The sequence below is a fragment of the Tursiops truncatus genome, chromosome 16 (assembly GCF_011762595.2).
Source record: "Tursiops truncatus isolate mTurTru1 chromosome 16, mTurTru1.mat.Y, whole genome shotgun sequence".
Lineage (NCBI taxonomy): Eukaryota > Metazoa > Chordata > Mammalia > Artiodactyla > Delphinidae > Tursiops > Tursiops truncatus.
Genome location: NC_047049.1, coordinates 36,846,117 through 36,872,603, shown reverse-complemented (window position 1 = coordinate 36,872,603; position 26,487 = coordinate 36,846,117). Strand labels below are relative to the sequence as shown.

Below are 26,487 nucleotides of genomic sequence, written 5' to 3'. Positions count from 1 at the left end.
AAGTGAGTCAGGCTGGCCTCAACTTCTCAACGGAGTTATAATCAATCACTTTCTGCACATTACATGGTTGACATCAGTAGTTTCACAAACATTGCTTCAGTTGACTCTCATCATGAACTCTGGTGTTGAGAAGATAGATATTGTTAAGTCTGATTTTGTCTTAGGATACTGAGTACATACTTCCACTTTTGACACCTTGTTTTGAAAATGTGGCTGAACCCTCCCAACGGTGACAGACGCTCAGTGGAAACGTGGAGGATTCAGTCAAACTGGTTATTTGTCCCTGGGCGTGTGTCACTGTCCAGGGTTTCTTCACTTCCACGGGCTTCCTGTCTCTCATGTCTCTGGTTTCTAACTGCAATCGTATCTCATTCTTCATTTTGTCACATGCAAAAGTTCAGAAGTTCTTCACCACTAAGAGTCCTCAGGAATAAGGGAAGCTCACATAACTAGGTAAGATCAAAATTTATCACAATCGGGAGAGAGGTTGGGAGTGGTAGCCAGGTGTAAGGGCTCTGTGCTGAGGCTGCCTTTGTTCCTGTCCTAGTTCTGTCACCTCTCTGTTCTGTAACCTTGGGCAGATCTTTCATCTCTCTAAGCCATTGTTAATTTCATTGACAAAAATGAGAATGATAACAGTAGCTGCTTTATGGCATTTCTCTGAGGTTTAAATAACACAATGTGAAGCATTTAGAATAGTGTCTGACACAAGCTAAGCCCTCAATAGTTATTAGTTTCTAAATATTTTTAATTATATAACATTTACAAAAGTAAAATCGTCTTCATCCAGATAGCAAATTTATCGAAAGCTATTTAACTTCAAAAGTAAATTCTGAATTTCTAGAAGTCTGTCATTAATTTGTTACAGTAAAGCCTCTCTGATGTTATTCTCTTGTTCGTTCTTAGATTTTAAAAAAATAGTGAAAGCTCACACTGGGCTTAGTGCTTTGTGTGTCACTTAATCCTCCCTACAGCCCTATAAGGTAAGTTACATTATTATCCTAATGCTACCAGTGAGAAAACCAGGAGACAAAGCTACTGAATAACTTACCCAAGGTCAGAAATCTTGTTCATGGTGAGGCTGGACTTCGAACTCAGGCCATTGGACTGCAACTCCCCTATGATGAGTAATCTGCCTGGCGATTATGGTCAGGCTGGTTTGAGGAGACATGCTTTTAAGCCATGCCAAGGAGGAGACACTGCACATTTAAATGTGCCAAATTTGCCTTTGGGTGTCCACAAGAAAAATAATCACATCACTTAAAACTGATCATAAGCCTGTCTGAAGCTTCCTTGTTCATGGCTCTTGTTTTTTTGGTGGGTTGCTGGATGAGACTAGAGGATAACTCCACTTTTAGCTTTGCCATGGTATGGAAACTTGTCCTCTGAATCTTCATGTGTTCTGACAACTCACAGGTGAGCAAAGATTTAAATTAATTGAAAAGCTTGGATTAAAATAAAACAAAAAAGAAGGCTTCATACTAGATTGAATTCATTTCATTTCTGGAAGTGGACTATGTCAGGGCAATTTCTATGTGAAAAAAATAGATGAATAGTGCTCGGAGTTAGCTCACTGTATTTGCTCCCTTCCACGCTGTCTCAGCTTTCTCTATTTTAATTTCGTGAATCTACTTTGACATATGACATTAATCTGTGGTTATTAAATGTTTTACGCCAGGCATTCGCGTGATGTGGCTGTTTCTAACAACAACCTATTTGATTTGTGGAACTTTAAATGCTGGCGGATTCTTTAATTTGGAGAAAGAAGCAAATCCTGAAGTGTGGATGAATATTGTAAGTGATGGAAAATCCCCAAGACCATCAAATAAAGCAGATTAATTGATTGTGAGATATTAAAGCTCCTGTATGGCAGAAAAATCTCTGATAAGAAAACATAAAACATGGGTGATTTTTAACAGTTCTCCAAGAGTTAAGCTAGGTAGATCTTCTTTTTTGGCTGAATAAGTAATACTTTCTAGCAATATAAAGCAGAATTATATTTTTTATAGATAACTTCCTCTTTTGAATTTACATTTTTAAGAATATTAAGAATTTCTATTTTAAGCCCTCTGGATGATATATAGGACTGCCCTCTACTGGACTATGGTTTTATTATCTTTAAACCAAGAGGGGTCTCAAAAGACAGTTGACACATATATATGTATAACTTAATCACTTTGTCCTATACCTGAAATGAACACAACATTGTTAATCAACTGTACTCCAATATAAAACAAAAAGTTTAAAAAAAGTGGTATACACACACACACACACACACACACACACACAATGGAATTCTACTCAGCCATAAAAAAGAATAAAATAATGTCATTTGCAGCTACATTGATGGACATAGAGATTATCATACTAAGTGAAGTAAGTCAGAAAGAGAAGGACAAATACCATATGATGTCACTTATATGTGGAATCTAAAATATGACACAAATGAACTTATCTACAAAACAGAAACAAACTCACAGACGTAGAGAACAGACTTGTGGTTGCTGGGGGGTGGGGCAGGGGAGGGTTTGGGACTAGCAGATGCAAACTATTACATATAGAATGGATAAACAACAAGGTTCTATTGTCTAGCGCAGGGAACTATATTCAATATCCTGTAATAAACCATAATGGAAAGAATATGAAAAAGAATATATATAATACATATATGTGTGTGTATATATATATATAAAACTGAATTACTTTGCTATACACCAGAAACTAACACAACTTTGTAAATCAACTATACTTCAATCAAATATATATATGTATACTTTAAAAAAAAAAGACAAATGACTTGAGAATATAGTTTTGTCAGAAGAGTGGGTCAATGCTAGATATTATCTCCAACCCCCCCAAAAATTTACACTAGCAGACATTTTCTAATAGTCTACTTATTTTTCTATCAAGACTTTATGCAGTAAATTAATTTTACAGTTACCTGGGGCTACAGATTTCAGATAATTTGCCCCAAAAAGCACACACTAGTTGCTTTTTTCTAGTTCCTTTCGATAACCTTTAGAGAAGATGTTTAGCTAACGCTCATATTTTTACTGGGCAGAGTGAAATCATCACCTACAATGGCTACCCCAGTGAGGAGTACGAAGTCACCACTCAAGATGGGTACATACTCAGTGTCAACAGAATCCCCCATGGACGAAGAGACAATAGGAGCACAGGTGGAAGATGTGTCTCTCCTGAGAAGGAGAATTGCATATGACTAAAGTTTATTGCTGGCTGTTCATTAAGACAATGACTGATTTATCAAAATTGGTTTGAATTTTGGATTAGTCTTTACATTGTTAACAGGGAGTCTCATTCTTTTCCAATTCTCTGAAGACAGGCAAAAACCTACAATTACAAAGAGCAAGATCTTCTTGACTGCCACCAGGCTTTCTTCTTAGGGAGTAAATGCAGAGGTGGAGCCTACATTTTGTTAGCTCATTACTGATTTCTCATGTGGAAAATTGCTGTATTCCGAATAGTGGATTTCCTCACTGTTGGAAAGAGATTGGCTGGGTTGTATGAAGCTGGCTGCAGGGTATCCCAAAAGAGTCTCTCCTGCCCCCTCTAGAATCAACAGGCCTCCCTCTGCAGGATTAAAAAAACCCAATTAAATGACAGTGGCATTTCTGAAACTTTTTCCAGGAAGGAAAACTTTAACATTCATGTATGCTTTGACCTGACGAACAGACAGTTTATGCAATGAAAGAGCATGGGGTTACTAAGGCTCCATTCTAGAATGAGGAACGAGCCATGCAAAAGCAGACAAATTACACTCTTTAAAAGGGGAAATATAGGGCTTCCCTGGTGGCGCAGTGGTTGAGAGTCTGCCTGCCGATGCAGGGGACGTGGGTTCGTGCCCCGGTCCGGGAGGATCCTGCGTGCCGCCGAGCTGCTGGGCCCGTGAGCCACGGCTGCTGAGCCTGCATGTCCGGAGCCTGTGCTCCGCGGCGGGAGAGGCCACAGCAGTGAGAGGCCTGCGTACCGCAAAAAAAAAAAAAAAAAAAAAAAAAATGGGGGGGGGGGAATATAACTGCAAAGTCCCTGAGGAGGGAGAGAGAAGAGCAAGCAAAATATCTGCAAAGGCCCAGTGGCCTTTACCTACCAAATCATTTACCATGAGATGATTCATGGTAAATGAGACCATTTACCATGAATCATCTCATCCCCCCCCATGAATCATCTCATCTCCCATCCACATTCAGAGGCAGCTAAAGTCATGTAGTTCAAGAATTCAAGAGTTTCACAAGAAAAACTGCGAGTGGGACATGGGTAGGATTACTATCTAAAATATGAGATGCCCAGGTAAAGTTGAATTTCTGATAAACAGCAGATGAGTTTTTCATGTAAATCTCACTTTATGATGTACTTATATGGCAAAGTTATTCATTGTTAATCTGAAATTCAAATTTAACAGGGCATCCTGGGTTGTTTTGTTTATCTTTGTTTTGGTTTTCGCTAAATCTTGCAATATTAGGCATGGCGAGGGGTGGGGTAGGGAGGTGCTATGAAACACAAAAGGAGAAAACTTTTACAAGAAAGGCTTTACTTAAGGAGGGAGAATTTGGGGAAGATTTGGAGTTAAAAGACATTTATTAGGTGTATCTTTCTAAATGCTTTAAATGAATTAAATGAATTAAACCTCCCGGAAACCCTATGAAGTTGGCACTATTAAGAGTTACCATTTTACAGATCATGAAACTGAGGTAAAACAGGTTATGTAATAGGCTCCAAGTCACACAAATGGCAAATGACAGAACCAGAATTCAAACCCAGAAAGCCGGACTCCAGAGCCTGTGCTCTTAACTACTAAGTCATAGAATCTTCCGTCCTGGTTCTTTTCCTCAGAAACTTGAGAGTTCACAAGAGGGCGTTGAGCTGACTTTACTGCTATAGTTTTCAAATACTCTTCAGGGGGCAGAGGCTGGGGGTTTGACTGGAAGTTTGGTGAGGAAATAGTCATTGTACGTTTATGCTCACCTCCCCCTCCTCCTGGAGGAGGCATAAGACTCCATCAAACATGAGCATCTTCATGTCTCTGTAAGTCAAACCCAGGAGATACATGTAAAAGTGAATACATAGTGCAGAGCAGTTACAAGCACACGCTTTGGCACGAAACAGAACCAGGCTTGAGTCCTACCCATGTACCTTATTAGCTGAATGACCCCTTAGGAAAGTTACTTAACTACCTTAAGTCTCCACATGTATAAAATGAGGATCCCCAAAGTAGGACCTACTTTATAGAGTTATTGTAAGAATTTAATAAGCTCATGCATGTCAACCAATCAGCGTAACACCAGGTACAAAGTATGTGCTCAAAAAACTTGTTATGTGATTACAACACTCTACACTAATGACAAGGGGAAAAGTGAATGCTGTTTTTGGTTTTTGCTTTTCCCAGTGTGTGTGTGTGTGTGTGTGTGTGTGTTTCTATCATGTTCCCGAGATGCTCTATTTATTATAAATTTCTCTCTCTTCCTTCCTCCCTCCTTCCAGGTGCCCAGCCAGTTGTATACTTGCAGCATGCTCTGTTTGCAGACGGTGCCTCCTGGCTTGAGAATTACGCCAATGGCAGCCTTGGATTCCTTCTAGCAGATGCAGGTTACGATGTATGGATGGGAAACAGTCGGGGCAACACTTGGTCAAGGAGACACAAAACACTCTCAGTGAATGAAGAGGAATTCTGGGCCTTTAGGTAAACTATATCTATGAAAGCTCATGAAGGCAATTTGAGACAAGTCCTTTCAATATAATAGTGTGGGTGGTATTAACAATAATGCATGATACTTGGAGTCACACAGCTCCTCGTAATTTCTATTAACATCTCGAAGGAAATAAACAGCAAGAAGCTCTGATTTCCATTGATTCTCCCACAAACGAATTATATCATCTCAACAGGGTCATTTTAACATACAATTCTATCCAATACTATACATTATAAGTATGTCCCAAGGGACAGCTTAGGAAATTCCTGTGACCAGAGTATGCACTCATTCAACCAGTGTTTATTGAGTGCCTACTCTATGCACTGTTCTAGGCCCTGAGCATCCAAGAGTGGACAAAGTCTCTGCCCTCATGAAGCTTATGTTTATCCTAGTGATGCTGTTACAAGTTTTTTCTCTTGGACAGCCAATCAGTTTTGCAAAGAAGATGTGTATCAGTGCCATATTTTACCTACAGAAACTGTGGTCGAGCATGTGTAGAATACCATTTTCAGGAAAACAAAACCTTGTTAACCTTGTTAATAGGCAAGAGAAAAGAATCTTTTGATATGCTGACGGCTTCTTTTAATGAAAGTGTTTTCTGCTGTCACCAAAGGACAGGCTGATGCCAACAGTGGACATCCTTTCTCAGGCTTAAACTCCCTGTTGGTTTAAAGCCTGCTGCTAGAGCAAAACCACGTTAATGAAATATTCAGTACCCACTGACAAGGTGGAAGGAAAGAAAGAATAGATGAAATCGTTAGGGTCCGACCTTTTGCCCCAGGGCAAGCATTGGGAAATATTTTGTGTGGTTGGTCCTCAGCTGGGAGCTTGGAGTTTATTTACTATAAGGCCTCACAACTGTTCTCTTATACTGGTGAGTACCAATCTATATTTCCTCTCATGTTCTTCTAATAAGCAGGCCCTTAGTTCCTGAGGTACTGAATTCTACTATATGTTACTTAGGCCTTTTTTGTTCTCTTGCATTAATGTTGGTCGAACTGGTACTATAGGATTTTGGTATATATTGAATATATCTCTATATGGACAGAAATATTAATAATAGTAACATCTGACTAAGTGTCTGACAGCAGCCAGAGTCATTCCTTTAATACTCTCCAACCCCTATAGCAGCCCTGCCGTATAGTATTATCATGTTCATTTCACAGATAAGGAAACTTAAGCTCAGAGCATTTAAGTAACTTATGAAAAGTTACTCAGCTAGTACATGGTAGAATCATGATTTACAACCAGTTCTGTTTCCAAAGCCGGGTATTAAGTGGCCCTAAGAGTCTTGAAGTTCCCTGGCGGAGACTGAAGTAGAGGCATGCAAACCAGGTAGGGAAAGGACAGTAAAAGAAATGCAAGAGAAGGGAACGAAAAGGAAGAATGACAAGATTAAACTTCAGATAATGTAGTTTACACAAGTCTCAAAATCATTCCTGTTATTAGAAAGTAACACATATAAGTGCAGCAAAGAAAAGCTACAATAGCCTATGTGTAAATGAATAAATAATGAAATACAAACCATGTAAGTGGACAGCACAGAATTCTGTGTGTAAAAAATAAACAAGCAAGTGCTCTGAGTTTTGAACTTAGTTGGGAATATTTATAAGTCCCTGTTTTATTTTTCAGCTTTGATGAAATGGCCAAATATGATCTCCCAGGAATAATAGACTTCATTGTAAACAAAACTGGTCAAGAGAAGTTGTATTTCATTGGACATTCACTTGGTACTACAATAGGTATGTTTACAAGGGTCAACACTTTACAAGGGTCAGAGCCATGCAAAAGTTCACCTTTGAATTGGAACAGAGTAACTGTTTTACGTTTACAGTGTCCTTAATTCTCTGTCCTGTGTTGGGCACATAACCCTAGTTCCCTAAGTGGCTGTGAACCTGAATTCCAGAGACTGTGAATATGTAGGATGAGCCTTTCATCTATTTCCGGTCACCGCAACACATTTGTAATGGTGACGTAATTTCCCAGGAATAATCTGTGCTCAAAATCCAAACAGGTATTTCCAAAGGGTAAGTCTCTAGATCACCTCCAAGCTGAAAAAGTAAAGCCAAATGCCATGAAATATCCTTGAAGAACGTTAACTATGCATCAATCATACCTTCCTCACAACCCACATGGAATTTTAAAAAATAAAAAAGAGAGGCTTATACTCATATTTGAACAAATTGAAAAGATATGGTAACATTTTGTTTGTGAATCAGACCACATAAGCTTACTACAGTAAATCAACTGGGCTTATCCGTTTAGTGTACGATTTAATATTTATGGAGTAGCAATTAATTGTAAGCACTATATAGATTTTTTTTTAAGTCCAGGAAATGTACTTTGAATGTGTGGTTCCTAGATTTTTTCTAAGAAATCAATAGTCTAGCTCCACATAAAAATTTAAAGGAACCCATACTGTTAAAAATATAAATTTGTTAGTAATCTTCCACTAAAGTTTCCAGTTTTAAGAGACTGGGTTATATGAAAATGCAGTATTTTAGTTTGGGTGAAACTGTGCAAGAGACAATAAATATTCCTACACTAGTCTCATTATCATCAAGAGCAAATAGGTGTTTACCAGTGCTTTGTACTGATAGGCAGCTTACAAATTTAGACTAGGCAGTGAACATGAGAGCGAATACACTAAAAGAGGATCAAAGAACTAATAAGGGGACCCAACCCCACCCCCCAAAAAACTGTCACTAACAGGAAAATAATTACACCATAATAGCTAACACTTAGGAGCCTTTACTATGTTTAGGGTCCTCTGTTCAGGACCTTTCCTACAATCTCTGTCTAAGCTTCAGAACAATCCTACCATTATTATTTCCATCTCATAGAAAAGGAAACAGAAGTTCAAAGAAATTAAGTGGCTCCTTCAAGGTCTCTTAATACATAAACGGTGGCACATTAATTCAAACCAGGTCACTCTGCCTTCACCGACGGGGTGCTTGGGCGCCGTGGAGAAACTGTAGGGAGAAGGACGACTTGAGTGGCGTCTAGAAAAGTGGAGAGGACTCAGATATGCTCTCATATCTGATTAGCAGAGAAAACGGTAAATTTCATCATCAGGGCCCTGCGTTGCATTTAGGGCATGACATTTTTCAGTGAGCGCTATTTGCCTTTTGAGCAGAGAAATTTTTGTTATGTGGGAAGGACCCACTCTCTATAGGACATTTAACAAGCCAGGTCCTAGCCCCTTAAATAACAGTTGGGCTCCCCAGTCAATATGACCATCAAAAACTCACCTCCAGGGCTTCCCTGGTGGTGCAGTGGTTGAGAGTCCGCCTGCCGATGCAGGGGACACGGGTTCATGCCCCGGTCCGCGAAGATCCCACATGCCGCGGAGCGGCTGGGCCCGTGAGCCATGGCCGCTGAGCCTGCGCGTCCGGAGCCTGTGCTCTGCAGCGGGAGGGGCCTCAAGAGTGAGAGGCCCGCGTACCGCAAAAACAAACAAACAAACAAAAAAACTCACCTCCACACATTTCTAGACATCTTCTGGGGGAACAATTATGCCTGTTTCAGTCTTTGTATCAATTACTCAGCCAGTTCCTTTTCTGGCTAAGACAGTTTCAATATTTCAACAAGAAGTTCAGAAGAAAAAAACCCCTGCTATGGCTACGTACACACACACACACACACACACACACACACACACACACACACAGTGGAGGGGGGCCCAGGAAAGTACCTCGGGGATCCCAAACACGGAGATCCTCCACATAGCCTTTCCCGTGTGAGGCTGACCCCCACCCTCATCCTCATAGTGCTAGATATGGATGCAATGCTATTCCTGAACAGTCAGAGCAAATGGAGACGTATGGTCCTTACTGGGACCATGGTGGACTGAGGGAAAGCCCGTTCCCTTTCGGATGCAGGGAAGATTCCAGAGGTTTTGGTAAGCATCCAATGAAGCACTGAGAGCAATGAAATCTCATCAACTGTGAGAAAGAAAAACTGTGGCATAACTGGACGATAGTGCAGAAAGAGCTGATTGATTCACCTCCCACAAACTAGGGGCTCTGTGACTCACTCTGACATCTCAGAGTTGGTGGTAAAGGGACAATACTGCCAGCACTTACCCCACGCTTGGGAAGTGAAGGTGTCCCCAGTTTACTCGGCAGGAGTTGCCCCAGCAACGTATCCTTCACTTTCCCCAACCCAGTTAAATTGTCCAGAATAAGAGAAAAATGGAGACTGGAGAGCAGACAGGGCTGAAGGCAGATTAACCCTGCAGGATAACTTAGAAGAGTTTCCCAATTCATCTCCAAGATGAGTGCAGTAAAAGGATGAAAATGACAAAGCAGAGTCCCACTTTTGTTAGTAGAAACATTGCCTAAATACTTCTAATTTTTACAAGATCGTCTTGTCTCCTGTTCTCTCAGGGTTTGCAGCCTTTGCCACCATGCCTGAACTGGCACAAAGAATCAAAATGAATTTTGCCTTGAGTCCTGTGATCTCATTCAAATACCCCACGGGCATTTTTACCAGTTTTTTCCTACTTCCAAGTTCCTCAGTCAAGGTAGGCTCTTCCTTGTGCCAAAAAGTATGTGAGGATCTCCTTTTGGATGATAGATCCTTATTATTTTAAAATCTATTATGAAACAAAAGTAGCACATTTAGATGAAATCTGTAGAAACCAGACTCTGGGATCATGTGCTTGGAGTGGATGTGTCCTTGTGTGTGTTTGTCTATGCCACAATGTCTACAGCTCCCATATGCAATTCACTATACTCAGTTATTAACAGACCTGAGTATAAATCAGAATTTCTAACTGAGCTGACTGCCGTGTCAGTTTAAGATCTACTCACAAGTTTCCTTGTTCCATTCTTATTCCCCTGGGCATGTCAATGAATTCACAGTGCCCAAATGGAAGACATTTTCCAAGTTACATGGGATCACTGATATCCCTGACTTTGATGTTAGAAAAGCCTGAATAATATAACCCTTCCCATATGGGAGCTTGCTCTAATTTACTAAAGCTAAGATTCCAAAGAGTAAATGTCTTACAGCTGAATTATTCATTCAAGTATTTATTGGTTATTTTCCAATGGTTGGAAAAGTAGTTTGATGGTCAATTGTGAGTTTGGGATTTTATTCTTTGAAAGTTTTTTTCTGTTTGCTTTTTGTTTCTCTAAAAAGGCCATTGCCACAGTGAACACAGTATTTTATCAAGATTGCCCCTCAAATTTGGAGAGAAGGATAGAATAAATTTTGACCAAAATGAAGTCAAGGAGACCAATTAGGGTATCACAATAATTCATATATATAGTGAGGTCCTGGTCTGAGGTGAAGAGGTAGAAATGGGAAAAAAAGTGTTTGTGAGCTAACACAAGGAAGAACTTCCATGAGGCCTAATGATTGGTTTGATAGTAGTTTTTTGGTATTGTTTAGTAAGCTCAAGTGATATAACTTCCCTTTTTTGTCGTTGATAGTTCTATTTTAAAGTGTGCTGACATCAGTTAGTTTTGGATGTTTACTACATTTGGGCAGAGTTGAGCAGACAAATTAGTTGAATTAAATTCAGAGATAGACACATCTATTTCTAAATACACCAGTTTTGCATATGTGTGGCTTTGCCTACATAGGTCGGGTCTGAGGCACATATTGTCCCTGACTTATCTCAGTTTCTTATCCTCTATTGTCAAACTTCCCGCCACTTTAAGTCCCATTCTCTGGCCCACCCACCATTTCATAATATCCATTGCCCCTAGAAGCTCCAGTCCTCCCGTCAGAGATGCCCACCCAAGCTTGCTTTTCCAAAAGCCCTAGAAGTTTTAACTATGCTGCCTCCCAAGACATCATTTTTTTTTCTGTCCAGTGGCACCCTCCCTTCAGTACTCCATCCTCTACCTTTCAGCATAAAAGCTGGCTACCCTGGAACACTACCAGAAATGTGACGTGTACACGGGTCATAGGGAAAAACCCTTCTTTTCCTTCCTATTCAAGGCAATATTTGACCTTAAGGAGAAACTGCTCTACCTTTCTTGCCATTTAATGAGAAATATAGGCAATCGCTGATTGGACAGAATGTGGGAGAGCTTCACTGTGGAGAAATTAGCTAATTTGAGGTTGAGGGTCCTTACTGCAGTCTCCTTGTAAATTATGTTTGATGATACTAGCTGGGTGGAGACCGATTCATAAATAGGAACTTTTCCTGAATGACTTGGTCTCCTTGACCAAAACAGCAAATAAATATAAAAATATAAGTAGAGCCCCGAGAATTCTCATTCCTGGGATGAAGGGAATGTCAAGAAGTCTGAAAATGGTCCTCAAAAGAATAATTATTTTTTATTTTTACAGAGGATTTTTGGTACCAAAGGTTTCTTTTTAGGAGATAAAACAGGCAAGTCACCTTCTACCAAAATCTGCAACAATAAAATATTATGGGTGATATGTATTGAATTTATGTCTTTATGGGCCGGATTCAACATGAAAAATGTGAACGTGGTATGTATAATGATTCTGGGGCCATTCGACGCTTTTAGAAATTCCAGCTTTTCTTTGATTGATTTTGATGTATCTATTATACTACATAAATTAATGTGGTATTCTAAACTTAAGGGCAGAGATTTGCTATGCATAGAAGATTAGATATTCAATGGACCATGAATGTGAAGACTGAGGAAGACAATAGGCAGCTTCATCTTTTCATACCTGGTCAAATTTAAGAAAATAGTTGTTCCACAATAGGTAGTGGTTTCACATGTTCACAATCAGCTACCACTTACTACAGTCAACTTGATTTTATTTCAGTACAACACAGTATATTAAAAAATAAAATAAAATCATAGAAAAGAAGTACATACAAGCATTAAATTTATTCCATGTATGCCTTCACTTGTGTGAATTTAACCTCAAATAAAATTCATCATTTAACTTGGAACATACAAGACAGAATGGAATGGAGTGTAATCCCTCTCCTATGAAAGAGCAGAAGTCCTGTTTTCATCAACTCCTTGATTCCTGTTGCTGAGAATTCAAGGAGGACGAGGAGTTCAGACTACAGACCAGTGTGGTTGAGTAGTTATCTCTGTCATATTCCAAATGGCAGCCAGGGAGACTGTTACAGTGAAGCTAGTTCCAAAATAGCTTTTCTTGGCCAGCCACCCTACCCCCATTCTTTAAGAGGATAAGTTGTGTTAGACCAAAAACCTTGAGGAATGATTGTTCAAAGCCTGCTTCTCCAAAAGTAAAGATTTTTAATAGTTTCCTTGATTTGTTCCATTATATTCTAAGACATACAATTATCAGTACTATTTTATGTCTACAATTTTCATCTCTATTATATTTATGAAGACTAAAGTACAGTACACATGGAAGTGATTGATTTTTAGCTTTTTTTTGGTAGTATTTTATTTTATCCTTACAAGAGCACAGCAAACTGTAGTATGATTTTTAGCATGTCCATTTAATAGATGAAAATACAGAAACTCAGAGATGATAAATAACTTGCCCAAAGTCACAAAGCTTATCATTAACAAAGTTAGGTCCTGAACTCCAGGATTTTTGATCTATTGATCTGTGATCATCACATCTGTACACACACACACACACCCAGCTCCCCCCCCCACACACTTGCACAGAGTACCTTTCTTTGTTGCTTTGCTCCGTGATGTCCATTGTTGCTTCTGCTTCAAAATAAGCAAATTATCCTACAGCTTCAGAGCTGATGCAAGTTTGCTCTCAAGCAGCCCATGCCACCAGTCAGCCCATGGTTCACCCACATTCAAGTGCCTGACATGAATTTGTAATTATCTAGATGATTCTTCCTTGCCACTTTCAAAACCGCAATATTTGTTTATTAGTTCTTAGCATAATTATGATCTGCTTCTGAAAGGCATAGTTTTTTCATTGGGTGGTTAATGCTGTAATAAGTGTCCTTTTTCCTTCAGAGCCGAATGGATGTGTATATGTCCCATGCTCCCACTGGATCGTCAATACAGAACATCCTGCATATAAAACAGGTAGGGTCTTTGTCATGGAAAACTATCCCCTTAATTTTCTTTATATATGAAAGGACAGAGTTAGCATGTCTGTTCTAAGAAACTTAGCAGCTGGCTTCCTTTTTGCCCTTGTCACCACCTTTATGGTTTGATTTCCCTGGATTTTAAGAGAAAGAACAAGGGATGGGGCAGACCAAGTCGGTGACATAAATGAACCCCATCTTAAATCAGAGTTTGTAAAATAGGCCCTGAGCTGAAACAAAAGGTAAACTGGGAGAGCCTCAGAACTGAGCCTTCCCCAGAGAGAGAAATACCTGAGATTTGATTTCCCCTTAATGAGGCTTGGTTTTCCACTAGCTTTTCCTTCAAACCAAGGAGATCATTGCATCACTTTCTGTCGACCTTGTTTTTCATACTGGTAAAATTTATTTATATCTTTCTGCTCATCCTGAAGCCTTATTTTCTTCCCAGCGTACAGTGCTTTTCTAAGATTTGCTGTTAACAATCATGATTCTAACTGTGAATATTACTTTTCTATAAAACATTTAATTCAGCTTTACGGATCTGATGAATTCAGAGCTTATGACTGGGGAAGTGAAGCAGAGAACATGCATCATTACAATCAGGTGAGCTATTCAGTGACCCCAGGAGAGTGGCTTTGAAAACTTACAATGATAAATTATTTGAGAGTAAAAAGAATCCTAGCTGGCAATAGGTCTCATTCACATTGGTTGATAGAGATTTTTTTTTCAAGTCTAGTTTTAATATGTATTCATTTCAGAAAATCTAGAAATAAAAGAATTATATACTAAGGGAGTTAAGTCATTTATAATCCCTCCACCCAGAGATAACTATAGTAGATGTATCAATATTTTATTACATTTATTCCAATCTCAACATCACTGCTTTTCCACAACTTTCAATCTTGCTTTTTTATTTACAGTCATAGCAAAACATAACCAATGTTACTGAGGGTTTTTTTTAACATTATTTTTAATGGCTGCATAATAATGAACATTGCTTTATAAAAATCTATAAAAATTTACAGAGTAAATGAATACACGCTTCTTGATAGCAACAGAAGAAAATTAGGATTACACGTAAAAGTTAAGAGAATTTTCCACCCATGCAGTGTTGAATCTTAAGGCAACTTTTTCCCTCTAACTTTATGCACCAAAATTTATAGACTCATTTAGCCTTCCTATACTTTTAATCAATCCTGTTGCCACCTTCCTTTCTCTAAGTCAGGGGCTGGGCTTCTCAGTATGAACTAAGCACATTTTTCTGATGTTTTCCCAGACTGACATATTTAAGGCTATTAGCGCAAACATAGATTGATGAAATTGTTTCTGAACATCAAATCAGTCAATCAGACCAGTCAATTTCTCAGTAATGGATTGAATTATTAGAGAAATGATTCTACTAGCCCTTAAGACAAAGAGAGCTATATATAATTTTATTATTATTTTTAATCAGCTTAAGGTGTGATTTACATACGGTAAAATTCACTGATTTTATGAGTCTAACTCAGTGAGTTTTGAAAAATATATTCATTCATGTAGCCACATCACAAGCAAGATATTGAATATTTTCATTACCCGCAAAGGTTTTTTCCTACTCCTCAGACAATGTATATTTACAAATGCATATATTTGCAAATGCTTAGAAAAAGGCCATAAAATAAATAAACAGCAAATGTTAAAGTGATAACTTTCAAAAAGGGGAAGAAAGGAAGAGTGAAGTGGATGGACATGAAAGAGAAAAGGAGGCTCTCATTTTGGATTTTACATACATTTGTCTTTTTTCATTATTGTAATGAGCATGTTACATATTGTTTACATTTACAAAAAAATAAAACAAAACACACACACACGTAAGACCATTATTGTCAAGTTCAGCTTTATTGAGGTAAAACTGACCAAAAAATATTTAAGATTGAAGTGTACAACATGATGACAAGTATTGAGAGTGTAAATGTCCTCAGAATTTACACACAGTTAGCTAGCTGGTCCTACCCTACTCCAGGCCAATCCTGTTTTATTTGTTTGTAATTTTAGATCATTGGAAGTCAATTTTCATTACATTCAGAAGTATCAACAGTTTGTCTTCTCCTTAAGTTCCCAGCACAATCTCTGTGTCCACTCTCTGTGTCCACTCTTTTTTAAGAATAAGAGGATTAACCCATGTAAGCCTCATGACAGTAGGAATTTCCTTCTCTTTTGTTCACCAGTATTGTCTCACCTGGCAGAGTATGTGGAACTTACTGGCCCCTTAATACTTATTTGTTGCACGAATGAAATTTGTTAACTTCCCTCTAATCCATCTTAAAATCTCTGTCTTCTTGATTCTCTCCTTCCTTTCACTCTCAGAAAATGAAGGTCCTCTTATTATGCAAGTTATCCTGATCTTGTGCCCTCGACCCCATCTCTTCTCATATCTTCTTACTGGCTTCTCTTATTATCTTAAACGAATCCCTATCCCTTATGAAAAACAAATAAAAAACCTTCCCTCAAAAGAAAAAAAACCTTCCCTCAACCCATCAATTCTATCAAGTCATCCTACCATCACTCTGTTTTTATCAACATTTTTTAATATTTAAAAGCGAAGTGGAGAAGTATTTCCACTTCTCCACTCACTCCTGAACCCTGGAAAATGTAGTTTTGGTCTTCATCTTCTTATTAGAGCTACTCTATTTAAAGTTGCTTGTGGCTTTTAATTGCCAAATATAATTGCCTATTCTCACCTATATCTTGTGTTAGTTACCACAGTCTCCTTGCAACTCACCCCCCTGATTTGGACTTCCGTAATATAACCATCTCTGATTTTTTTCCTTCCCCTTTTGATTGCTCCCTTTGTCCTCTGACTGGCTACTCTCTGTCCCCCACTGCTCTCAAATTGTCAGAATTCCTCCAAAATTCTTCAAATCTCTCTCCCCTTTGTCTTTGGAGAACTTAGCCATCCCTATGGCTTCAGTTACCCCCTTATGTGGGTCATCCAAACTGCTTGTCTAGATTTTGTTCAGGACCCATTTCCAACCTATTTCTTCTTCAAGTCATCCCACAAACTGATGCCTATGCAATCATGCTAAGACAGAGCTCTGAGAAATGACCTTGCCTTGTCTTCAAAACTTCTGAAAGATGCCTAGCTGCTTCAGCCTTTCATTTAGACCTTGACTGTCTCCAATCGTATACCCTACAGTATTCCCTTACATATTTTCTTTTCTGGGTACACTGGATAGCTTGGCATTCCTGACCATGGCATACATGTTATTCCTGCCTGCTGGAAAGGCCTGCCACCTTCATCCTTGTCTGTAAAATCCAACCATTCCTCAAGAGTCATTTCAAATGACTGCTCTTTATATGAAGCCCCAGTTGGAAATAATTTCTTCTTTGTCTTCAAAGAAGACAAATGTTTTATAGCATTGAATATACCCTACTTTGTTTACAAAAGTTTATTTAGCCATCTTGCCTTGTTCCTTCACACTCCTTGAATATAGAGCCCATTGCATGCTTTCTTCCTGTGGTCATAGTAAATATTCAGTAGTCTCTATTTATTTGAAGTCAGTTGTTGCTCTGAGGAGCTTCCTCTCATGAATGTACTTTCTCTCTCTTCCATAGAGTCGTCCCCCACTATATGACCTGACTGCCATGAAAGTGCCTACTGCTATTTGGGTTGGTGGAAGTGATGTCCTTATAACACCCCAGGATGTAACCAGGGTACTCCCCCAAATCAGGAATCTCCATTACTTCAACCTATTGCCAGATTGGAACCACTTTGATTTCATCTGGGGCCTCGATGCTGCTCAACGGGTGTACAGTAAAATCATAGATTTGATGAAGTCATTTCCCTGACTGCAATACATCTACTCTTCAGTTAAAAGTTGTTTCCAAGCCCATAAGAGGCTTTGGGCAAAATACTAATCAGCAATGAGGTCTACTCCAGCATCCTTCACCTTGTTGCTGTCGCTGAGGTGTTCCCTTATCACGGCATCCCAGCTAGGAATTATTTGTACTGTGCTGCTCTTTCGGAAATGTCCACATCTGAAATCTTAGAATCTTCCCCTCAGTCAAGGGCTAGGTCTATTTTTAAATCTAAGCCCTAGTAAACTCTTCTCTGCTAACTGTACACTTCAGGGAGGAGTTAAAAGAGGCCTTTCTCTTTCTTATTTCAAATATATATAGTGGTTTCATGCAAATGATACTCACTCCCCATCCCCTGGCCTAGATAAACCTTGTCAAGGGAGTCATGTGGCAATATGTTTTGGGTGGCTGTGATCTTGTGGCTTTCTTGAAATCACAATTAGGGCAATAGTCATATGGTCATCTATAGACAAGCTATGAAACAAGCCTGACCCACATCAAGCATGAAAAAATTAGCAGAATGGAAAACTAACCAAATTAAAGTATCCCAGGAGTTTGTTTTACTGTTACAAGCTAGGGGAAAAACTAACTCTTAGTAAGCATATGACTCAACTGGAAGGAGTGGAAGGATGTGGCTGTAATAGATTAGCCTACTAGTTATGAACATTTAAGAGGCATTGGACGGTGGTTGATATGTTTACAGAGAGAAAAGAAGGCATTGGTTAATATAAGAATCTGGTTAAGTGGGGGTCAGTTAAGAGAGCTCCTATGGGATTTGTCTTATTCAGCTACTGCTACAACAATGCTTTGTAATAAACAACTCAGTGGCTTATAACAGCAAACGTTTATTTTTTTATGCTCACAAGTCCACAGTCTGGCTGGTGTGGTTCTATTTCACACTGAAATCACCTGGGTTTGGCTCACAGCTGTGGGTTGGGTCCAGGTCTGCTCTACATCTTCTCTTCATTCTGGAACTAGCAGCTCTCAGGGTTATGTTCTTTGCATGACAGATGCCAAGAGCACAAAAGGGCTAGCTAGATCACGCTAGCATATTTGAACCTCTGCTTGTTCACATGCCTTTGGCTAATTCAGATCACATGACCAAGCCTTACCTCAGTGGGGTAGAATAGTCTGCTTCACCTGCAGTGTGAAGCTGCAAACCACATGGCAGAGAGTGTGGATATACAATGCTATTATACAGGCGTGCAGAACTGGGGAAGATACTCCATTCTACCATATATAGGCATAAAATTCAAAAGACAAAAATAGGGAATACAATAAAAAAATAATTCTTCCTCTTTCTCCCAACTCTTGTCATACACTCTCCACTTCAAAGACACATAACTCTTACCAATATTTTGTGTATCCTTCTACAGACTATGCCATGCATATTCTAATGAATCCACAGATACCCATTTAGTTTTTTCTCCTATAGGTACCGTACTATTCATACTTTTCCACGTCTTGCTTTGATCGCTTAGTATATCTTGGAGATCATTCCCCATCAGTTCATATGGAACACTATTAAAGGTTACATGGAAATTCATTATTAACAGAGATTAAGATGAATTAGGATTTTTTTGTAATTACACACAGTGTTGTAGAAAATATTGTACAAACATCAGTTTATACTTTATACAAATATCATTTATACCTAGAGGATAAATTATCTTTGAACCAGTAATTCTGGTTCAAAGAGCATGTAGAATTTTAATTTTGGATGAAAATATTTTTTAACTTCGTTGGTTGACATGAAATCGCAAATCATAGCTGTTAGGGTGGCTATTATCATTAAAACAAAAGACAACTAGTGTTGACAAAGAAGTGGAGAAATTGGAACCCTTGTACATTGTTAGTGGGAATACAAAATGGTGCAGTCTCTATAGAAAGCAGTATGGAGGTTCCTCAGGAAGTTAAAAATAGAACTACTTTATAATCCAGCAATCCCACTTCTGGGCATTTATCCAGAAGAAATGAAATCAGGATATCAAAGAGGTATCAGTACTCTCATGTTCAACGCAGCACTATTCACAATAGCCAATGTAGAGAAGCAAATTAAATGTCCATCGACAGATGAAAGGATTAAAAAATGTGATTGATAGATATAAATATAGATATAGATGTAGATATAGATATCTCACAATGGAATTTTATTCAGCTTTCAAAAAGAAGGAAATCCTGTCATATTCAATAACATCGATGAAACATGAGGACTTTATGCTAAGTGAAATAAGGCAGTCACAGAAAGACAGCTACTGCATGATTCCACATACATGAGGTAGCTAAAATAGTTAAACTCATAGATGCTGAGACCAGAATGGTGATTGCCAGGAGCTGGGGGTAGGGGACAATGGAGAGTTATTAATCACAGGTATAAAGCTGCGGTTTGCCATATGAATAAGTGTAGAGAGCTGCTGTACATTGTGCCTATGGATAAGAATACTGTACTGTATACTTAAAAAACATGTTAGGAGGGTAAATTTCATGTTAAATGTTCTCACCACAATAAAAAATTATTAAGCTTTATATTTATAATGTGTGCATTTTTCCTCTTATATATATTTCCATAAAATTTTTTTTTTAATTTAAGCTTTTCTACTTTAAATCAATAAGCTGAGACATATAGAAGAATGCCCCACTCTTACCAATACTACTGCTTTTTTACATATTTTATACTTTAGCTCTGCATATGATAGCAAGTATATTGATGATTATAGGTCAGACTGAGAGTTTACTCTTGGTTAAGAGTTCTACCTAAAATATCTCTTTTAAAACTTATAACCCCATGAGATAGTACTATGGTATGGTCGTCTTTACAGATGAGAAAACTGAGACACAAAGAAAACTGAGGCATAAAAGTCAATTTGCCTAAGATTGTGTAAGTGAAGAAGTCATGGTTTTAACCCAGGAAGTCTGACATCCCAAAACCCACACTGCAGCATATACTTGTACAACTGGGCTCAAATGGTATATGGAACACCATAGAGGTCATACTTGCATTACTCTAGACTAAAATTACTTGGAAAATTAAGGCAGGAGATGGGAAAATGGTTTTTTATTTTTAAATTTTTTGTTTTGCAAACTCTAACTTTCAAATTGAGATGAGTGGATAGAAGTACCATATGATCTATCAATCCCACTTCTGGGTAAACATCCAAAGAAAATGAAATCACTACCTTGAAGGAATATCTGTACACTCACGTTCATTGCAGCATTATTTGCAATAGCCAAGACCTGAAACAACCTAAGTGTCTATTGACTATGAGACTTAGGTAATGAGAACGTGATGTATGTATGTATGCATATATACACACATACATACATATATGTGCATATATGTATATACAGTGGAATAATATACAGGTTTTTTGGAAATCCTACCATTTGTGACGACATGGATGGACCTTGAGGACACTATACTAAGTGAAATAAGTCAGACTGAGAAAGACAAATACTGTATGACCTCACTTATGTGTGAAATCTAAAAACATCAAACCCGTAGAAACAGAGAGTAGAATGGTGGTTGCCAGGGGCTGAGGGGTGGCAGGAATGGGGAGATGTTGATCAAAGGGTACAAATTTTCAATTATAAGATGAACAAGTTCTGAGGATCTAATGTACAGCATGGATGGTGACTATCGTTAACAACACTGTGTTGTGCACTTGAAAGTTGATATGAGAGCAGAGCTTTAATGTTCTCACTGTAGCAACAAAGTGGTAATTATGTGAGGTGAAGGATGTGTTAGCTAACCTTATTTGTGGTAAACATTTCACAATATATAGGCATATCAAATCATCACAATGTATACCTTAAACTTACACAATGTTAAATGTCAACTGTATCTCAATAAAGCTGGTAAAAAATTGAGATGAGTGTAAGATTTCCAGGCAAGTCAATTATAACACATTTTCATTGTTTTATCTGAAATATCAGTATCCTTACAAGTAGGCATAGAGTCTAGCAATCCACCACGGATGAGGAATTTGGCTACAGACTTTGTAATACAAATTTATGGAAATTTTGGCAACGTTTCTCCTTTTTGTCTTAACCTTGCATTTATGCGAAGCAGGAAACTCATGCTCACAACCCCGTAACAGGCTCATTATATTACTATAGTTTCCCAAGCTTAGACGTCTCATTGATATTTTTTAATGGAACAGGTAAGTGATAACATTAATTTCAATCAATGCAAATTCATGTCAAATGTAAATTCTTTGGTGAATGTCTTTCAGGAAGTGTAATCAGTTTCAGAGAGGTGAAACCAGACTGAAATAATGGCTTTCTGAGACTCATTAATCCAAAAGCTAGGAAGATATTTGACCATCAAGGGCCTTGCTCAGCTCCAACCACTTCCCCATTCTCCTCCCATGGGAAACTTACCCACATCTTCCAAGGTCTGGCCAAAACACCACCATATCTGAAAAGTTTTTCCTGAACCTCATGCTCCAAAATTAATAGTGCCTCTTAATAAATCTTTTTTGTTATGTTCCAGAATTATCACATGGAAGAGTTTTGTGTAAATCTATCTTTCTAATAAATTTTAGGAAGAGGACAGGAGTGACGTCTTTCTTATCTTTTAACTTTTTAAAAACTTTTTATTTGAAATGATATAGATTGATGGGAAATTGCAAAAATAGTATAGAGAGGTGCCACGTACTCTTCACTGTTTCCCCCAAAGGTAATATCTTACATAACTATAGCATACTCTCAAAGCCATGAAACTGACCTTGAGACAATCCAGAGTCTATTCAGATTTCACCAGTTTTATATGCACTCGTGTGCACGTGTGCGTGCGAGCATGTGTGTGGGTGTGTACAGTTCAGTGTAATCTTATGTGTAGGCTGTGTAACCACTATTGCAATTAAGACATAGAACTGTCCATTACTACAAAAATTTCCCTCATGCTATCCATTTATAGTCAACAACCACTCCCATTACCCTCCATCCCTCCTTGAACCTAACCCCTGGCAACCACTAATCTGTTCTTCATCTCTATAATGTTGTATAAATGGAATCACGCAATATGTGACCTTTTGATGTTGGCTTTTTCTCTCAAAGCCATGCCCTTGAGATCCATCCAAATTGTTAACCTGTATGTTTGTTCCTTTTTATTGCTGAGCAATATCCTACAGTATGGATCGGCTACGGTTTATTTAACCATTCACCCACTGGAGTACCTCTAAGTTGTTTCCAAGTTTTAGCTTTATGTTTTAACTTTTCATTGCTTTCAGCAAGGGGACTTGAAAACAGAAAGCGCTCAGTTAGGATTCATTCATTTGAATGAACTCCTAGTCTCACCCAAAGCTGAATTCTGTGCTGATACCAGGGGGAAATATCAGTTCTCTAAAAGCTTCCATTGACTTACTACACCATTCTCCACTCATATTTTAATCTGACATTTAGAGATTACAAGGTATTGATGTGGTTCTTATTACATTTTAGAGTTCTAACATGATTTAAGTGCTTTGGGGTAGAGTGAAAACAGATCGCTGGTATTCTTGATAGGTTAAGAAATACTTTCCGTAGCCAGTGTCAAGGTGTGACAGGGTTTTAGTCCCATCAGAACTTCAGTCACTTTTAAAATAAAACAAACAAAAATTTCATCAGCGTCATCACATCTCCCACAGAGCCAATCCAAATCCAAATAATAATAATAATGAAAACAATATTGTGCAATCATTAAAAACATTATATAAAGTATAAATAAAAGCACCAATTTTTTTTGTGTGTGCCAACTGCTCTCCTAACCAAACCAGTCAACTGAGCTGAGAAAGTTAATTTATTTGGAATACTATGCATCCTCAGTAAGCGTCATCAAAATTAGCACTTTAAAAAAAAAATATCTTCCACACGCTGACACTTCCTCCTCCCCCAAGAAAAGATTCCTGGAAACTCTGCTATAGGTAATGAATACCTGGTCCCAGACTGTCAAAGCGTGTCATCAACAGTGTGGGATGGAGAAGCTCTGCACATTGGAAACAGAATCCAGCAAATCAGAATTGGGGTGGAGCAAAGGGGACATTATTAACTACATACTGTACAAGACTTATCATAAGGCTATGTGGTGATAAACTTTATGTTTATAGTTATAATGAAACAATACTATTCATACTATAAAAATAATATACATGTATGATGGAAAATTAGGAAATGCAAATGTTATTAAAATTGTTTAATACTAGGTAATTTCTTTAAATAGATTTGGGGGGAGGCATGACATTGGTGTAATGCGTATCCGTATATCAAGTTACTTAAGGTTTGAAAGGCAAATACAGAAAATTACAAGTTCTTAAAAAACCATTCTTTTACTGAAAAGACTTAGTTTTTCTAAGTAAGCAAAGATCTGATAACGACAGTATGAAGTACAGGAAATATTTAATAAGACATAGAATCTTTGCTTCTTAGGCAGATTACATAAAAGGCAAAGAAAAAATTTTATAAGCTTTTAATAACAGAAGACCCATAATCTAAGATATCTTATGATTTTAACAAAGAGGAAATTAAACTCTAGTTTTGTGTCAGCACATTATGAGCAAGTCTGGCAAGGTACTCAGGAAACTTTTCTAATACTAAGGATGACATCAAGGGAAAACGTAAAGTGAGAGTTGACCTTACCTGAATATATTGGAACAATGTGAGATTATACGTCCCAAATTTATAATGAAATTATTGAGAATTGTTTCGAATTTTAAATCCAGAGAGAACTTTTAAAGAGACAATTCACAGAAACTGATGTAATTGCTTTCGATCGTAGGTGAGCCTTTGTCCTTGAATGTAGAACATGGAAATGTTACATTTTATTCAAATGCGTTAATAATATTCAATGATGAATTAAAACACCTGGATTTTAGTTATGGCCTTGCCACAATCTAGCTAGGTAATATTGGGCAAGGCTTTTTTTTTTTTTTTTTTTTTTTTTTTTTGCGTTATGTGGGCCTCTCACTGTCGTGGCCTCTCTCGTTGCGGAGCACAGGCTCCAGACGTGCTGGCTCAGCGGCCATGGCTTATGGGCCTAGCCGCTCCACGGCATGTGGGATCTTCCCGGACCGGGGCACGAACCCGTGTCCCCTGCATCGGCAGGTGGACTCTCAACCACTGCGCCACCAGGGAAGCCCTGGGCAAGGCTTTTTAACATATCTTCCCAAATGAAAATGAAAGGGCAGAATGAGATTTTCTTTCCTTCTGGCTATGTAACTTTTTCTTTAATTGAAGTATAGTTCATTTACAATGTTGTGTTAGTTTTAAGTATATAGTAAAGTGATTCAGTTATATATATATATATATATATATATATATATATATATATATATATATATACACACACACACACATATATGTATATTATACATGTATTCTTTTCCAGATTCTTTTCCATTATACGCTATTGCAAGATAGTCAGTACAGCTCCCTGTGCTATACAGTAGGTTCTTGTCATTTACCTATTTTATATATAGTAGTGTGTATATGTCTGGCTGATGAACATTTTAAAATCCTAAAATGTCAACACTGGGAGCCCAAGTTCTTTTCCCAAATTTTATTTTGCATCACTTCGGAGTGAGCTCAGTGGGTGCTGAGGACCTGGGGCTCTGCCAGGTGTTGGGCAAAGGCTTCCTCTGCTCTCCTAAAGTAGGTCAGATCGCTACTCCTTAGCACACATCAGATGACTAGTGGTGGGAATGTTGAGACTGCTCCAGATTAGAGCTGCAAGCTCACCTCATGACATCTATGCAGGCGGCCCAGAGTGGGTGAGGCTTGAGAGTGTGGGCGGCTGTCTACACACAGACTCACCATTCCTGTTCTGGCTTCACCTCCTTCACCAACCCACATTCCAAAAGTCTCTCAATTAGTGTGGCTGCTGGTAGCTCAGTTCTGAAGAGCTGATGTAAAAGTAAAGAAATATTTTACTTTAAATAGTATTTTTTCTTAAATTCTAACACATTCTTTACTTAAAATGACAATAACTAGTCTCCTGGCCTGCTTAAATATTAGTAGGCTAAGAAATTGCTCACATGGCCACATAGTTGATTGAATTGGGGCATTTAGTTCATGAAAATAAATAGGCTGCAACTCCTTTTAGTTATTGCAGATGATTTAATGACCAGGTATCCATCAAAGTAATCTCTCAACAATTAACTAGTGATTATAAACCCAAATAAAACGTTTCATGTCTATTTAGCTGAGCTACCTAGAAATGGCCTAAACATGGAAGATTCATTTTCTTCCAATCAATGTTCTTACCCATAACTAAAAATAGAAAATGTCCTAAAATTTTTTGACATTCTTGATAAGTAAAAATGCTTATCACTACATTGACCTTCAGCCAAAGGTCAGTGATCATTGAAGCCCCAGACTGTGACTCTAAAGGGTCATAAAGTTTTCTGCAGACTTCATACCTTTCTACCTATAAAAGATAGATAAGAACTACAAAAAGTTCATTTGTAACCTTTTTTTCAAATTCCACATATAAGCAATATCATATGATATTTGTACCTATTTACAAAACAGAAATAGAGTTACAATTTTCTACAGGTGTAAAAAATAAATTTATGGTTACCAGGGGATAAAGGGGGGAGATAAATTGGAAGATTGGGATTGACATATACACACTACTGTATATAAAATAGATAATTAATAAGGACCTACTGTACAGCACAGGGAACTCTACTCAATACTCCATAATGGCTTATATGGGAAAAGAATCTAAAAAAGGGTGGATATATGTATACGTATAACAGATTCACTTTGCTGAACACCTGAAACTGGTACCACATTGTAAATCAATTATACTCCAAGAAAACAATTTTTTTAAAGAACTAGGAAAAAAAGAAAATGATGCTTCCTATGGTGCATATTACCTGTTGATGAACAGGGATTTTAGGAGTTGTATCATATCACATAACTCCAGGTTGCATCAAAGAAAGTTCTTTCTACACACCAAGCTGTTTGAGGGAGTGGGCGGAGCCAGATAGT

At 38.0% G+C, this 26,487-nt stretch overlaps 1 protein-coding gene and 1 long non-coding RNA gene across 9 annotated transcripts; one reads left to right on the top strand and one right to left on the bottom strand.

The window, feature by feature from the left end:
* Positions 1-320: 320 nt before the first annotated feature.
* LIPN (lipase family member N) lies at positions 321-22,069 on the top strand. Of its 8 annotated transcripts, none has more exons than XM_019939932.3 (11): positions 326-453; positions 907-983; positions 1,679-1,794; positions 3,062-3,179; positions 5,500-5,698; positions 7,341-7,450; positions 10,097-10,233; positions 12,015-12,161; positions 13,607-13,678; positions 14,212-14,283; positions 17,275-20,043. In XM_019939932.3, exons 3-11 carry the CDS (start codon positions 1,690-1,692, stop codon positions 17,506-17,508), a joined length of 1,194 nt encoding a protein of 397 aa, XP_019795491.1. In that variant the 5' UTR covers positions 326-453; positions 907-983; positions 1,679-1,689; the 3' UTR covers positions 17,509-20,043. The 8 variants fall into 8 exon arrangements, with proteins under 8 accessions (XP_019795632.1, XP_033697677.1, XP_019795491.1 ...); XM_073794229.1 differs by having other exon boundaries at positions 907-1,416; XM_019940073.3 differs by lacking the exon at positions 907-983 and having other exon boundaries at positions 321-453.
* Positions 22,070-22,889: 820 nt separating this feature from the next.
* LOC109549243 (uncharacterized) lies at positions 22,890-25,436 on the bottom strand. Its single transcript, XR_002175480.3, has 3 exons — positions 25,231-25,436; positions 24,133-24,284; positions 22,890-23,091 (listed from the first exon to the last, which is right to left on the bottom strand). It is a non-coding gene; the product is annotated as an uncharacterized lncRNA (long non-coding RNA).
* Between the last annotated feature and the right edge of the window lie 1,051 nt (positions 25,437-26,487).

Excerpts from the sequence above, each read along its gene's own strand:
- LIPN (XM_019940073.3), top strand. The coding sequence starts at position 1,690 with ATGTGGCTGTTTCTAACAACAACCTATTTGATTTGTGGAACTTTAAAT. Across the intron at positions 1,795-3,061 it reads CTGAAGTGTGGATGAATATT|AGTGAAATCATCACCTACAA; the intron begins GTAAGTGATGGA and ends TTTACTGGGCAG. Across the intron at positions 14,284-17,274 it reads ACATGCATCATTACAATCAG|AGTCGTCCCCCACTATATGA; the intron begins GTGAGCTATTCA and ends TCTCTTCCATAG.